The sequence below is a fragment of the Euprymna scolopes genome, chromosome 2, assembly GCF_053919585.1.
Source record: "Euprymna scolopes isolate OS-2025 chromosome 2, ASM5391958v1, whole genome shotgun sequence".
Lineage (NCBI taxonomy): Eukaryota > Metazoa > Mollusca > Cephalopoda > Sepiida > Sepiolidae > Euprymna > Euprymna scolopes.
Genome location: NC_136483.1, coordinates 24,877,105 through 24,894,805, shown reverse-complemented (window position 1 = coordinate 24,894,805; position 17,701 = coordinate 24,877,105). Strand labels below are relative to the sequence as shown.

The following is a 17,701-nucleotide window of genomic DNA, read 5'->3' as shown; positions in this document are numbered from 1 at the left end:
TGCCAATAATTTTGAACAAGGGTTTTTTGCAATTATGTTTGTTGTTCCTTTGTTATTTATTTTTTCTAAAATCCGATTGCTGCATCGGAAAGGCCAGTTAAAAATACATAATATACTTTGTTATTTTCTTTAATTTAATCCCTTTTTTAGAATTTATTAGACAAAATTTAACTTTTATTTTACCGTGCCAATAAATATGATCATCACTGTATATACGTGTATATATATATATATATATATATATATATATATATATATATATACGTATAATATTAGAGCTATATAATATATGCCTTATATACAAGTGCATAAAAGTGATGTTTTTAAATATTTTGTTTACTGCAACTTTTTAATTTTCAAATAAATATAATTGAAACGAAGAATCGCTGCAGTATCATTTTTAAATTCCACGCCGAAGAACACTTTTAAAAACATGACAAAATGTAAAGTACCTGGTTTTTTCGAGTTCATTTTCACAGTTCCGCGTTAAATCACGAACCAGTTCCGTAAAAGTTGTATGTTCTTTCTGGGCCACCTGTTGGAAATGATACAGAAAAGTTAGAAAAATGATCCTACGTGATAGAGAGTTTTCGACTCTTGCAAGCAAATCACTCTACCACTTAGGTAAATGAATTGAATTACAACAGAGACGTTCACATGCTACTACTATCGATAACAACAACAAAAAAAAAACAATAAAAAAGTTAATTAAATGAGAGTGAACGAATATTTTACACTTCCAATACTTTTTTCTTGACTTGCCTCCCCACGGGGGCAGAGTTAGACACAAGGTCGATTTTTAATATGGGGGAAAATCAGCTCCCCCAAAAGGGACACTCTGGTTAGTAACAAAAATAAAAATTCTATCAGCCATGAAGGACTCCTCCATTAACCGAAACCAAAAATAAAGTGCAGCATTAGAACAGATACTATACTTTGATCTTGGCCCAAAGGCCAAGAAAGAAAAAGAAAGGCGACTTTTATTGTCATCGAAATCGGCGAAATCGCACATATTTTCCTTCGAAGTAAAGGGGAATTTTTACTTTAATCATATTCGTTTGTAGATAAAATTCTTAATATATTACGATAATCGAATTTTCTCATTTTTCTCATTAAAGATGTTCATACACAATGAAAAATTCAATACATCAAAATGTACATATCAGTAAATTATCAATTAATACCTATTAATTATCCATATTTATCTATTTTTCTCTATTTCTTTATTACTTGTCCTATTTTATTCGTTCATTAATTTCCGTAAGTGCTTATGATATTTTTATATAAGAAGAATATATATATTTTTACAGGAGTCACCACTTATCAAGGTCCGATGACCACTCGAGGATAAGGGTTAATGAGTGTAAGGTGGCCGGGGTACACAACAGCTCAGTGATAGTTTTTGGTGGGAATTTGGCAGGATTAAAATATTTAAAGGCGCAGGATAGCAAGAACTTGTTCATATTGGATTTGAAGACGATCATGTTGTAGTCAGTTGGGAAGCAGGTCAGCGGAACATAGTTTCACAAGCGGGCAGTTCTATAAAAAAAAGCTTAGTTCATGGGATTTTCCTGTAGATTTAGGTACTGATAGAGAGTAGCTTGACGAGTGCTTTTTGTGAAAGTTTGGAGGGGAGGATCATTGAATGGAGCCCAGACGAGCATTTGCCGTGAAAATAACGGTGAAGCAGACACAGGCTCGCGACATCTGTTCTGTGGGAAAGGGATAGCAGAGAGTGATAAAAAAAAGATCGCCCATCACGTTTTGAAGCTGGTTTTTAACTCTGTCAAAGCAGGATAGGAAAATTCAGGCAGCTTCTCCACAAATGTGTCAACAGTACTCCATTTTTGGGTGTATTTTGCCCTTATACATGTAGAGGACTTTCATTTCAAGTCAGGAGTGAAGGTTAGTCTCAAAAGCTTGTCGAAACAGGAAGCTTATTTCAGACGAAAGCCATTTATGCAGAAGGAATTTTTTTAGTTTTAAAGTAGTTATTGAATGAAATTTGGAATATTTTCTGAATGATCATTTTATTTTATATTATGAGCTCTAGCCGTACTATAGACTATTGAGCTGTTACATGAATTTTATGTGAAATTAAAGATATACATGTATGCACACACGCGAGCGCACACACACACACACACACATATCTCGTCTGTTTATTACACAAACAGTATTGACTCTCTTCCTCCACCCCTAACCACGCTCCTTTCCTTCACCATACTACCCTCTAAAACCCCCAATGCTCACATCCACAAAGTATGCACCCCACTTTCTTCCAGAGCGTAAACCACACCCGAATATCTTATAAAACAAATGTAATCTTGACTCTCGTTTCAATATCTCTCTTTTTTTGGTCTGATGAAGCGGTCTCTTTGAATTAGGATTCCACTGGAACTTGTATGCACATATGAACTAATAATGTTTGTAGAATAAGCAGACTATATAAAGCTCTGTCCTACACTGCACTATTTAATAGTCACGCGAGTTTCATTGGATTTACACCTAGGAAACCAATTTATATAACCATTAAATATATTCACAAAAACACCTTTATTTGTAAACAATTTTTCTTGCAAAATCAGAAAAAAAAAACAAAAGATAAAAATTCTCACAAATTTTTAATGATATTGCTTCCTTACTTTGCAAATATTTACCCGTCATGCTCTACTTGTCCACTATAGAACTACAACATAAACCTTTGTGTTTATAAAAAGAATTTAAAGTATAAAACTAGCCGGGAAACACGACGTTGCTCAGGATTGAATGATGATCAACAAATGTTTCACAATCTCGTATTTTTATTGCCATAGAAATCAGAACACGCCTAGTTTTCAATCACATTGTTTGATTCTCTGCTCTAGTTGGGGACCCATCGTAGTGCTCCGGATAAAAGCTTCACATGCCTCTCCGCGGTGACGTAGTCCACAATACATTGTAGTCTACATTGCACTGTAGAGTTCCTACTGTTAATTGTATAATTATTTACAATTTTGTTTATAGAAAAGTACCTACTGATAATTTTATAATTTTTAAAATATTTTTTATAGAAAAGTCCTTACTGATAATTTTATAATTTTTTAATAATTCTTTTCTAGAAAAGTACCTACTGTTAATTTTATAATTTAAAAAAAATATTTTTTATATAAAAAGGTTCCTGTTATAGAGGGTGATGTTGTGCCTATTATAGAGCGTGGTTTCGTTAGCAAATATACCCATCTCAGAGACAATTTTATCAGGGAGGTCATTTCTGAATTTTAGGAATAATAAAGGTCCAAGGATCGCCCCTGAGGTACACCCGCATTTATATCATATTGTTTGGATGTACAACTATCGAGAACAACCTGAATTCTTCTCTTACTTAAGAAGGATTTAATTGTTAAGTGTTCGTCCAGTAATACCATAGGATCTGATTTTCATGAGAAGACCATCGTGCCATAACCTGCCAAAAGCCTTAGATATATCTAGGGCTTATCCAGTACATGGTATATACGTTCAGAGATTACAGTTAAATTATATGAGGTAGAACAGGCTTGCCTAAATCCATATTGATGGTTGAACAGAAATTTAGCAACTGTAAAGTTGCTTGATTAATTGTGCTTGATTAATTATGGACTCAAATATTTCTTTTCGCAACACTAACTCGTTCATGTTTATTCGTTTGAATACTTACTTCGAAGACATGCGTATCAACTTGTTCAAAAATGACAGGGCTGTCGTAAAGATGTGATTTTCTGAATTCGGGTGCCGCTGGGGGTAAAGGCTTCGTCAGGTCTACCACAGTTTCATGCTCGCTAACGCTGCCAGCTTCCGATTTCTCATCCTGCTACAAAAGATGCATTTCGTAAAATGAGTAAATTCTAAATGAGTGTGTTGAAGTTGAAGCTAAACTGATTTTTATTTTCTGTGTGGAAAAAAAACGAATTTCCAGCAGTAATAGTTAATACTTCATTGTTTACAGTCAAGTTAAAAAGATTGAACTTGAAATTAAAAAAAAAATTACCTACAAAAGATGATTGATTATAATCCACACTTTATGAGTCCTGGCATTATATGTAAATTTATATTTTTTTTACTTACTTTTCTTCATACCAAGCAAGCGTACTGAAGCGTAGCGGGCTACTGTGATAGGAGCCGTTGGTTGCCCCTATAAATATGGCTGCTATCACAGTGGCCATATTTTGTGTAGCATTACATTTCAATATCTGCATGTTAGTACGATCGTGGAAATAGGAAGCAGGGATGGATATATAAAATAATCTACACACATACACACACATGCGCAAGCACTCAAGCACACACACACACATGTTAATTATGGCGGCTTGAGTTTTGTCTGCGCAATTCGATCACTCTCACTAATATTATTGATAAAGATATAAGTCCATTCATTCCTCCATTCATCTGTGAATTAAATAGTGGGGTAGATTAAACTATAAAATCTTCGTTATGCAATTAGAAGGAATAATATAATTCATCTATATTGGAGAAGAAACACAATATCAGGGTGAAACGATAAAATTGTTGCCCAAGAAAAGAGGCCATGATTCCATTTCCGTTGGTGTGATTTTAAGTGAAGGTCACATTATGCCACCCCACATCTTCGAAGTTGGCTTGAAAGTCAACATCAAAGTATACCTGGATGTGCTGAAGAGTCTGATAATCCCCTGGTGCAATCAGGTGGCCGCTGGCATATTCTGGGTGTGGCGGCACTGGCCCACAAGTTCAAAGAGACCCACGCTTGGCTCCAGAATGAGTGCTACGACTTTGTACCCTTCTCTCACTTCCCCCTCCTCCCCCAACAGGAACCCACTTGACTACTTCGTTAGGTCATACATCGTAGACTACATCAAATGATCTCCGACTACATCAAAACCAGCCTGATCGTCGCCATACGCCGAGTAGTTCATCCGCTGAACTCCCGCCGGCGCCTGTGGAAAAGGCATGCTCCCAGTTCCAGACCCGTATCGAGGCGGTGATTGAGCCTGAAGTTGGCTACATTGAATAGATGTCAGCTCTACTACATGATCAAGTTACCTGAATTAATTTTTTCAATAAAAGTTTTCAAATAAAGTTGTAGTGTTGTTTTCTTTAGTTCGACAAAGTTATCGTTCAACCCTGTATATGTATTCAAATTATTTGGATTCTCCAAACTACTGTTCTCATCTTGGGTTTCATTTTCACAACATTTTCGTCGATGAAATCTCTGAGTTCGACAGAAACATTCCAGAGTTCTACAAGATACACCTGAAAAAATTTACGACAAATTTTAAAGTTTAAATGTTTGTATTCCTTGTCTAATAATAAATTTGTCGTAAATTTTTTGAAGTTACAGAACTTAATTTCAAATATATATATATATTAGTAAGTTATGAATATATATATATGGCAATTAAGCGTTTCAAGGAAGGGTGGGCATCCTTCTGAATGCAAGACATTGAAACCATAATATATTTCAACCGAGAAGTCTTTTTTAACATTCTATCGTCCCGTCCAGTGCAATTCTTTGTATATTTATTGCATTTAGTTCGCCGAGAATATTCGCCAAATAATTTAAAAATTATTTTTCATGAGCCTGGTTGCCTCTCTAATTATTGGAATGATTAAAATCTTTATTAAGATTCCAGTTTTCCTTTCATCTCGTACATAAAACCTTGTTATTTTTCGTTATTTTTCCCGTAAAGATATTATTTCTGTATGAACCTCAATCTACAAGAAAAAGTACTTTGCTATTTTAGACGTAAACATTGTTACATTCTAAAAAGAGCATTTTAAGAAGCATTACACTTACCTGTTTAACAGATAATTTCTCTGAGATGAGGGCTAACATTTGTTGGCTGTGTTTCTCAATCATCTGTGACACTTGATTCCGTTCTTCGGACGTCATCGTCTCCATCAAATCCTTCATCATCGACTGCTTCTTTAAAGTGTATTCTTCCTCCAGTTTCTTCGTCTCGTCAGCCAGTTTGCTCACCGGCTGCTTCTGCGATGCGATCTTCTCGAATCGATGAACCAATTCTTCCACCGACTTCTCTTTTTCCTCTTGAAGGTCAGCCTCCAATTTCTTAATCTTCTTTTCACGGTTGCGACGGAAAGTGCTGTACAAGAGGTCTTCTTCGACCTTCTGAATTTGTTCCAAATCGTTTTGGGCATCAAACACCCCGGAATTTTCAAAATCCTGAAAGGAGATGTGAAAAGGTGAATATACGGATACTAATAACTGCTTCGTCTAAAGACAATATTATTATCTATTTTAGGGACTCGAAAATTACTTTTTTTTTCTCGATTTTGAGATGTGGATTGATAATTCGTATTTTTTAAATTTCCTCGACTAGTGTTCTCATTTTGAGAGTTATATGGACTGGGTAAAATTCTATTGTAAGTTACCCTCTTTTGGGGGTTAAAGGCGTAATCCTCTGTGGAAATGACTCTCAAAAAATACAATTGCGAATTACTAAGGACTTCTACCCAGTCATAGCTGACGGAATGAGAGCATACTACCCTAGTGGATAAAATAAAGTGCTTCGTTCGAAATTACATGCAGAAAGATTCCCGAGTTCGACAAGATACACCTGAAAAGGGTTGGTGTTTACATCGACCGCGACATTACTTATCTATCAAGCTAAAAATAAAATACAACTACACACAAAACACGGCTAATATATTCTTTCCGGCGAGAGGGGCGATAAGTCACGCGAGAATTCCTTAACAGTTTTGACCTGATAATAACACATCACAAGGAGAATGATCGTAAACTGACTTGACTTTACGAGCGCCTCTCTATCGCCACTATTCGTGAAAACGCCTTGAGTTTGCTCTCGATCTACCAAGCCACCAGGACATCTGATGAACCATCATGATGTGTGCATATTGGATTTAAAATGAATATGTTCTGTATTAACTATTGTTTGCTGCTGTTTATTAAATAGGTTCTTATATCTTGTTTCGTTTTTAAAGTATGCTTAGTATCTTCACAACAAAACAACCGGTAGAACACAGTCTACTTACACAAAATGTACCGTCCTCTGTCAAGCTAGGTTTTTTTTTTACATAGGCATCGCCACTTATCAAGACCAAGAGACCACTCAAGGATAAGGGTTAAATAGTGTACAGTAGAAATTAGACAATATAGTAACCGTTAGTAATGGAGATTCGGTAAATTTGTTAACTTAGACTTGAAGACAACCATACGTTAGACTTGAAGACAACCATATTGTAGTCAGCTGGAAAGCAGAAAAACGGAAGAGAATTCCATAGGCGTGCAGTTCTAAGAAAGAAGCTTTGCTCATGGAATCTACGTTTAGGTTTAGGCACAGATAACGAGTGTGGGAAATTAGTGATAGTGTTTTCTGCAAGACGAGTGCTTCTTGTGAAAGTTTGGCGAGGGGGGGAACTATAGAATGGAGCTGAGCCGAGCACTTGCCATGAAAATAACGATAAAGCAGAGACAAACTCGCAACATCTCTTCTGTGAGAAAGAGGTTGCAGGGAAGAGATATGGACATCTCCCACAAGGCTACGAAGTTTATTTTGAACTCTATCAAGGCAGGACAAGTCCTTTCTAGCAGCTCCTGTCCAGATGTGGCAACAGTACTCCATCCTTGGACGCACCTGGCTCTTATACAGATGGAGAATTGCATCAGCAGTGAGATATCTACTGGATCGATAGAAGGATCCCACTATTTTTCCAGCGGTTTTGACAACGGACTTAATGTATGTGTTCCATTTAAGATAAGGAGTAAAGGTCAAGCCCAGAAGCTTGTCAAAACATGAGGCCTCCCCAAGACGAGAGCCATTCATTTCAATCGATGCCAGATGTGGATCAGAATGTTGATGATGTAAAGATAAAAGCTTGCTTTTAGATGCATTAAAAGTTACAAGCCATCTCTTTCCCCATTGTACCACTTGCTCAAGATCAGAGAAGAGAGAATCAGGCAGAACTTGGTCGTTTACGGTCTTAGATGTGCTACCATAGATAGTAGTGTCATCAGCATAAATGTCTACGAATGATGTAAGGATGTGATTTGGAAGATCATTAATATAGATCAGGAAGAGAGTTGGGCCCAGGATGGACCCCTGAGGGACTCCAGCATTAATACTAAGAGCGTGATTTCTGCCCACCAACCACTACTCTTATGAACCTATCAGAGAGAAATGATTTAATAATTGAGAAGATATTTCCAGCTATACCGTAGATATTGTGAAGTAAACCTTTATGCCATACTCTATCAAAGGCCTTTGATATGTCAAGAGCAATCGCCCTAGAAAGGTAGCCTCCGTCGAGAGATTCGCTAATCCTATGAGCTATAACTGTAAGCACATCTGCTGTAGGTTTAGCAGAACGGAAACCATATTGTGTGTCACTAAGAAGTTTATTTTTGCTGAGATGGTTGATTACTTCTGTATTTAACACAGATGCCAGGTTTACTTAAAGAATAAACAAGTAAAAAGCTGAATTCAGTTGATGAGCGGGAAAGATGCGTAAATGGTTCGCCAGCTTAAAATAATTACAATGAATATCGATTAGGACTGAATATTGATTTAATTATGTAAAGACGCTTTTATTAACTTTATATCAGGTTCAAATGCTGTGTTAATTGTTTCAGTCAATTCTTAAAATAGTAGGATATACTACACAGTCTCACGTCTGCATAGTACAGCAAAATCACGTTGACACACCGATTCCTGTCAGATCACGGAAGTTAAGCAACATTGAGCCTTGCTAGTAACAAATGGATGGCTATTGAGGACTACCAAGGCAGTGTATGTATGTTGAATGTTAGGTCAGTCTCATGTATGCAGTGCGCACACATTAACATCAATATGAAAAGATTATGGACTTTACCGAACGCCATCATTTCGATTACTGTTGCAAAATGATGATAATCTAGAAAATTACCCATAAGGTAATAAGACTTCCATGTAACACCATCAATTTCTTTGTTTAATGTCAATGCGGTGAATTTGGCACATACCACAAAAACGAAAAACAAAACTGCTGAAGTCAGTTTATTTATATTCTATTCTGCTTAACCCTTCCTTAGTTAGCCCGTACGTTACATTTTAAAAAAGGAATTTCGGCTCTCTTATCATGAATCAATACTCTTTTATAAAAATGGATTTCTCTTAATGACTTAAAAGCCTGATAAAAAAATTATTTAAACATATTGAATGCATAACAACTCTACGATTTTACCAAAAATGCCTTGAAAGCCTAACTGCTTCAAAACTGCCAAATTCGTGAAAGTTGACCTTAAAAAATGCCAATTTGGCAAACAAGAATATGAGAGAACGTTGGAGTAACCTCGTTTCCGAATATCATTATAATAATATATGATCATTGTTCTAATGGTGTGAGAAAGGAACTCGTAGTAATTTCGACGTTCAACAGTTTTTCGCTGAAGAAAGAAGTTAGCAAAACGTTATGTAAAAAACGGAATATTCGAAAGAAACAGGACAAAAAACGGTATATTTTATGCTAAAAAGCTTTGGACTGAAGGAGTAAATAAAAATTATCTCTCGCAATGTGATTTTATTATTTATATTGAATTATGTAACACAACATTACTTTCTGAGTATTTATTAGTCCTTATTAATTTATATGATTTGGGTCGGTTCCATATTTAAAATTCAATCGGGACTATTTTCAGAAAAATGTTAATAAAATAATACCTCTTGCGTGTTATTCGTTTTTCTGTCCAAGAAATTAATTTTTTTGCGCTATTCAGAAAAATATCCGCTATATCAAAGCATATTTGTTGAATAAATAAATTTCCAATTCCATGGAATTTCTACAGGTCTTACTCGTGATATATAATCTGATAACTTTACACGAGATATTTCTTATCTCCATATATAAATAAAAATATTTTATGTGTGTGTATGTGTATCACGACATCACAATTAACGATTATTCTAAAAGCCAAACTTACCGTAACATCTTCAAGCCGATGTGAGTTTTTCAACCTTTGTAAAATTGATTATTAAAAATAACATTTGAAACGAACGTTCCGTTATTTAATGTTTCTTTTTTAGTCGACCGACCAACTACTTTTGGTAGTCCTCAATCGTATGCAAAAAAAAAAAAAAAACATTTATCCTTGATTAATTAAACATGGATAAAAATATTTTATAAATGTTTATGAATAAGGAATTTTATTTTTTATATTTATGTTTATTTAGGCTTTGTTATTATACACAATAAAACTATTTTTGATCGAAGCGATAAAATGACTCCTGTGTTGAACTCATTTTAGTACGTTAAAAGGCAATTTTCGTTAAATCGGTGGCCTGGTGGAGTCGAATCTTACACTAGACATTTTTAAAAACTATAGCGTTCCAGTTATTCCTTAGCCGATGACGTATAGGCCACCATCATGAACCTAAGCATTTTTTATAAAAAAATAAAAACATGGTTCAAAATTATTTAATAGATTTTCATAACTTCTAATCTTAACTATAAAATTCAAGAAAACTTGAAAACCCCTGCATATACAAGTACTTCAGTTAACAGCCATATACGCTTTAACGGTATTTTTTCTGACCATTGCAAGAGAAACGGCGCAACAGACACTGTGCATATATTTGATACAAAACATGTATTTTAATCTTTGTATTTATATGCTTTATATAAGTAATTGAAATGGTTAAAAATTCGAAACGTGTATTGAGTTTAGGTCTTAGGTTAACGAGTTTTAACTGACTGCGTTAAACATTTGTTTCTGTTCGCGTGATACGATCACAATCGATCAACTAGGATTTATACTCGCTATCGCCAGCGACGGTATCTATTTCAATGACCATGTGCCTCCTTTAATCATTGAGTGTACAAATTATAGGAACCAATCAGCGAAAAGCAAACAATCGAGTAATTATCGACATTTCGGAAACCATTATTATCTAATGAAGCATTTAAGTATAATTTCCATTACAAAGATTCAGAGTAATGACATATATTTTAGGACAGACTGTCGAGGCGTGACAGTAATAATAATAGGGGTTTGAAATAAAACACCCCACAGAAACAATTAAAAAATACATTGTCATTAGAAAAACAAACAAATTTTGTGTGTTAATCTGATAAATGTGATCAAGCAGTTCGTTAGGAGTATTATATGTAGGGGCGTTCTTTAATAAAGAAGAAAATAAAACAGTATGCCTTAAGCAATATTGGACACCCATCCACGCGCGATATTTTATATAACAAATAAACGAGGCAAATACAAGGCGAATCATTTAGAATAAAACTATTGGGTAACAGAGATCTCTGTTACATCGGTCACTTCTATAAGATAATCCTGGCTTGAGGTCGTTGCCTGTCTAGTCTCACTGATGAGCTGTGAAACAGCGAAACAGTACTGTATGTAGATGATTATATATATATATATTTAGACAAATATTATTGAATAGCACAGAATTATTCTGTTTTACAATTTTCCTTTTATCTTCTCCAATCTCCGAATAGTCCTTTTTGTGTTTTTTCGAAATTGTATATGCCTGAGGAGGATAGAAGTACTTCTGTCGAAAGCGCTCGCGATTATGGATCCAACATATACAATTTCGAAAAAAACACAAAAAGGACTATTCGGAGATTGGAGAAGATGAAAAGAAAAATTGTAAAACAGAATAATTCCGTGCTATTCAATAATATTTGTCTAAATGAGAAAATGCTTCCTAAATATATATATACCATATTTCTTCAAACTGAAACATAATTATCAAAGTATACTTACGCAGATATATATATATATGAAAAGTCTTTATTAAAGTTTGTGCCTATTTCCATTCTATGGAGGCCAGGCGCAAACGCAGACCCCACAATTTTATTATATCATCCCTATTTAAGTTAAAACATACTTATCAAAGTATTCTTATGTACATCTATATCAAAAACACTTGTAAACTTTTTTTTCATTTTTATTTTTTTTTATTTCCATACTTTATGGACCAGGCGCAACAATTTTAATGAACCACCGTTTTTTCCAGATCAAACATACCCATTCCTGTGTCTCGATACATATTCTATCATTATATTTAATCAGTTTTTTAAAATAGTCAACCATATAGGAGCCTAATCGTGACCAGACACACACACACAAATACACACACACACACATTCAGCTTTATATTATATATATATATATATATATATAGGAAACAATAAAAGTGGAAAATGAAGTCACGAAAACTATGTATTGGTAAATAGAGAATGGTTCATTTATTTGATAAAGGTATACAAACATTTAGTTGGGGGATAGAGAGGACTCTTTATACCAAGCTATTTCGAAGCCTAATGCTTCTCATCATATATATATATATATATATATATATATATATATATATATATATATAAACAGAGATGTGTGTGCCACAGACGATTTCTGATTGGTTAATCCAATAATTACATTTCCTAAAAAACAATGGTTTCTACGCTCTTACCTTTACCATAAAATATTATGGCTTTATTTATTGTCCATCTTGGAAGGGTTTAATTTTTTAATAACTTGTTATTTACAAATTAAAAAAATACGAAACTATTATACGAAACTAAACTACACGAAATCAAACGCTCCTACAAACTTAGTAGTAGTACTAGCAAGCACACGCGCACACACGCACACACACACGTTCACTACCGTCACGTTTTTATGGCAACCAAACCCGCTGACTTACATAAACAGTAAACACACACAGTAAATGTGATTTTCTTCATTTTCTCATTTCACTCGTGGTCTTAAATTCATTTCGGGTTTGTATTACTGTACACATAGATTCGAATAAGTTGCCAAAAAACAAATATATAACAAATAAATGTTATCAAAGGCAAGATAAATTACTTTTCTACCAAACTGGATATATTTTTCGTGTTTTTATTCAATTTAACATGTTTATTCAGCTCGAAAAGCATACAGTGTTTACCGATGTATTGGAAAATTCAAGATGGCGGCCGATTCTCTCTTTAACACGGTAAGTTTGGAAAAAGGTGTAATAAATAAAAAACCGGTTAAGATACTGTTAAAAACTCGCTCAATATATGTTACCGTGACATAGGTTGACATATATTCGGCGGGTTTTTAATAGTATTTTGTATAGTTTTTTATTTATAACACCTTTTCCCAAACTTACGGTGTTAAAGAATGTGTGAGACGCCATCTTGAATTTTCCAACACATCGGTAAACACTGTATGCTTTTCGAGCTGAATAAACATGTTAAATTGAATAAAAACACGAAAAATATATCCAGTTTTTATCGGTTTTTTACCTTCTCTGCAGAAGTACAAAAAAAAAAACGGAAGGTACTTTTACAGAATGTTAAACTAACCCTAACCGATGTTTTATGTTTAGTTTAGGAAAAGTCAGAAGAAACAAAAGTCATTATTGCATGAAATATAGTATTTAGTTGAAGTATTGTTTATGTCAATTCTTTCGAAGAAATTTAGCAAGAATACCTGTAAACCAGGAAATCGGTAAAATGTCATCATGGATGAATACTTGTCTATTATAATTTCTACCCTTGACAAAAACTTAGCCATAACAAAAGAGATTTATTGTTCAGATTGTTTTTGAGATTGATTTCTAAAAAGATATTTTATAAATAAAATCGACTTTAAAATTAAAGACTTAAATTACAATAATTGAATTTAAACATTCTTATTTCTATATTTGGCACATAACACCTACAAAAATGATCACAATGTCAGGATTTCATTTTATTTCAGAATCGATGGCAAATTGTGTAGATTGATATCTCATTATATTAAATACTAATATTTAACATTAGTTTATCATTTAAGCCGATAAAAAGCCTTTTTTTTTTTCGAGTCATAAAAGGATGTGGAGTTTCCTAATCAACCTTTCGGGTGCAGTTGCACGCTCTCAAAATAACTAAAGTGTTGGCTTTAAAAAATTGGTTCATTAAAACTAAACAGGTTTAGTTTTAATAAAAAAAAAATCGCTTTGGTAATTAGATATGTCGTATGGTTATCCCTAATCGCTGAATAAAACCGCTAACGAGTTGAATGATTACGACATAAAATTAAACTCGGGTTCCTGAAACGGAAACTTCGTTTGTTTTTGTTTTTTTCTTATCAATATATTTACATTGTTATTTTGTTTTCATTTTCAATCATTCGAACAGTTTTCTTTTTCAAGTAATCCAAGTTACAAAATTCCCACTGTTTACTATGCTAAAATCACAATGACTAATGTATACCTATTAACCCTTATCCTTGAGTGGCCTCTGGGCCTTGATAAGTGGTGACACCCATGTAAAAAAAAAAATCACTCGAACAGTTTTCTTTTTATAATGTATAGTTTTAAAAGTTTAAAAACTATATAGTTTTTACTTCAGGAAAATTAATGGGTCAGTTTTTACGATGTGCCCTGTTAAAATACTGTTAAAAACTCGCTCAATATATGTTACCGTGACATAGGTTGACATATATTCGGCGGGTTTTTAATAGTATTTTGTATAGTTTTTTATTTATAACACCTTTTCCCAAACTTACGGTGTTAAAGAGGGTGTGAGACGCCATCTTGAATTTTCCAACACATCGGTAAACACTGTATGTTTTTCGAGCTGAATAAATATATTACATTGAATAAAAACACAAAAAATATATCCAGTTAGGTAGAAAAGTAACTTATCTTGCCTTTGATAACATTTATTTATATATTTGTTTTTGACTATTTTTTCGAATCTATGTGTACAGTAATACAAACCCACGATATGAATACTCACGTTATATATATATATATATATATATATATATATATATATATATATATATATATATATATAAATGAGATTATAGCAGTTAAAAAACATTTTTAAAACACACACACACCTTTTTCAAAGTGATCAGAAATCGTATAAAAGTAAAAAGGGTAAATTTTTACTTACTTTCCAACTTAATCACCTTTAACGTGACTTTTACATTTTTTTTTTTAAATGGAATTCATTTACCGATACAAAAGAAATGATAAGTAAATAAATTCATGAATAAATATTATAAATGGTTTATTTTAATACTTGCCAGGATGCGGAGGAAAATGAATGAAGGGGGAGGGGAATAAAATAAAAACATTTTGGAAACAGAGTAAGTTTGAAAGAATTGCTTTGCACGGAAAGAAATTAATGAAAAAATAAAATAAAATTTCTTTTCTTTCTTGATTTTTTTTTTTTTAGTGTTTTATGAAAAGGGAAGTCAAAATTAAGACTATAAAAACAATTTTTATTAAGAGCGAACCTCAGTCGTCAGGTCTGTAAAAAAAAGACGTGGAATAATAAATGTTTTCTAATACAAATTGTTTTTACTTATGTGTTCATTTGTCTCTTTGAAGTTCGTTTGTTTAATATATCGGTTTGCAATATAATTTTGTCATTCTGTCAGACTCAAATTTTAAATCTATATATCTATAAAAGTGAAAGTGTGTGTGTGTGTGTCTGTGTACATTTCCCTACGAAATAACTCTGTCAATTTTTAGTCTACAGACTCGAAATTTGATATACAGGGTACTGAGATTTGGAAAAATCTATGTGATCGGTTTTTAGCCAGAAATTTGGCGATTAAGGGGTTAAAGTTCAACGATTTGAGCTTTGAGAACTCTACCAAACTTCTCCGACAATTTTGGGTCTACACACTTGAAATTTTAGATATAGCTTCCGTGGACATGGATCTAACTTAATAACTTGATTTAAGGCCAAAACAATAAATTTTCAGGGGTCATAATAGGGGTCAAAGTTTAAAAAATTACCCCCTTTTTTTTGCTCAGCATACACCTCCAAACACCCGGGCAACGCCGGGTACCCATGCTAGTATATATATATATATATATATATATATATATATATATATATATATATATATATATATATATATATATATATATATATATATATAAATATATAAATATAACACGGAAATTACATAATTGTCGTACCCGGATTTCCTCCTGGAATTATTCCATTATAACACTATATATATATATATATATATATATATATATATATATATATATATATATATATATATATATATATAAGGATAAGTATTATAGAAGGTAGCGATGACCATATTCGTTCACAAATAGTTATATTCTTTTATTTGTTTGTTTGCATCCACACATGACTCAAACAATTTATATTTTCTCGTACGTTTTTGCTTTTCAGCTGAAATCGTTACTGAAAGTGAATCAATATTTTAGTCTCTCAAAAGATACTAATACCAGGTAAATGTTAATAATGACGTCATTTATTTGGCTTGGACGCTGTCATCGGGGCAGACAGTAAACAGGGTCTCACCATTTCCATTAAAGTGAGTTTGAGAACAATGCGGACTCCCTTTATATGGTGCCTTGTGGAAGGTTGGAGTTTAAATTAGGTTGTGGTTTAAATATATATCACACTAACCAATACGAAAATAGTGCGTGTTCGTGCAGCTCTGTCCTCTAGGTATCGTAAAAGCGAATTGTTAAGGACGTATACTCGACTTGTATGATAGATACAATGCAACTAACTTGTCGAGAATATAAGGTTTTATTTATCGATGTCAGATGCTAAGATCTCAAGAATAGAAATAAAATGACTGACAACTTGTGGGTGCCAAGTTCGAATCCAATACTTTCACTCAGGGATGTTGGTACTCTTCGTGTAGTCCCTAGTGTAAGTACCATGTGTCTTTCTAGAAAGGATTCTAACTAGAAAGACATTGCATAAATGAATGAATAATCATTAGAATTAATTCGAAATGAATGAATGAAAATAAACAGCAGCAGCAGAAGTACTTGTATCGGAACATTACATCAAGTGTCAATTCTTGACTAAAGCTCTTATTACGATGTTTCTAATACTTACCTTATATGTAGCGAAAGGTCTTTGGGGCTCATTAAGATCCCGATGATGGCTAAATTCCAAGGCATTCGCATCGTATTCCCAGCCTGGATTGTAGACGCTGCCTCGGATCTGTTTTACAAAAGAAAAATAAGAAGAAAAAAAAACATTTTAGATTTTAAATCTCATTACATAGTATGTTAAGAATGGGGATTATTGGTGCACAGGAATGAATGAAATTGAAATCCTTCCACTGTATATATATATATATATATATATATATATATATATATATATATATATATATATATATATATATATATATATATATATATATAGGGTGTCCACAAAGTCTGACTACATTATGTAGCCAGACTTTGTAGGCACCGTGTAGATTATGTAGCCAGACTTGTTCCTTGTTAATAGTCAGATGGTTTTGTGGCCAGGTTCGAATCTCCCAACCAGCTGTAATCATAACTCCCTGCATTGATAGATTCCTGAAAGGATGAAACATTAATGTCCATAGGTATTAAAAAAGTTATCATAGTAATAATTATATATATATATATATATATATATATATATATATATATATATATATATATATATACAGGGTGCCCATAAAGTCTGGCTACATAATCTACACGGTGCCCACAAAGTCTGGCTACATAATGTAGTCAGACTTTGTGGCCACCCTGTGTATATATATATATATATATATATATATATATATATATATATATATATATATATATATATATATATATGAAAGATAGTTTGCTTGAAACATTGCTGGTAAACAAATATGTAAGAGCATAAGATACTATAGCAATGATGCAGGAAACCGGGCGTTGAAGTGACGTAACGT

The 17,701-nt window shown here is 33.2% G+C and overlaps 1 protein-coding gene and 1 pseudogene across 4 annotated transcripts in view; both read right to left on the bottom strand.

Annotated features, from left to right (window-relative positions):
• LOC145289844 (hillarin-like) overlaps positions 1-17,701 on the bottom strand; it is a 260,340-nt gene that overhangs the window by 14,264 nt on the left and 228,375 nt on the right. For 3 of the 4 annotated variants that reach the window (XM_080136444.1, XM_080136445.1, XM_080136443.1), the window contains exons 2-5: positions 16,858-16,965; positions 5,795-6,181; positions 3,677-3,829; positions 453-535 (exon numbers count right to left, since the gene is read on the bottom strand). In XM_080136444.1, the coding sequence (XP_079992570.1) occupies positions 453-535; positions 3,677-3,829; positions 5,795-6,181; positions 16,858-16,965 (731 nt within the window). The remainder of the gene's footprint in view (positions 1-452; positions 536-3,676; positions 3,830-5,794; positions 6,182-16,857; positions 16,966-17,701) is intronic. The other variant, XM_080136442.1, reaches the window with a different exon arrangement.
• Positions 787-966, bottom strand: LOC145242611 (U2 spliceosomal RNA; annotated as a pseudogene).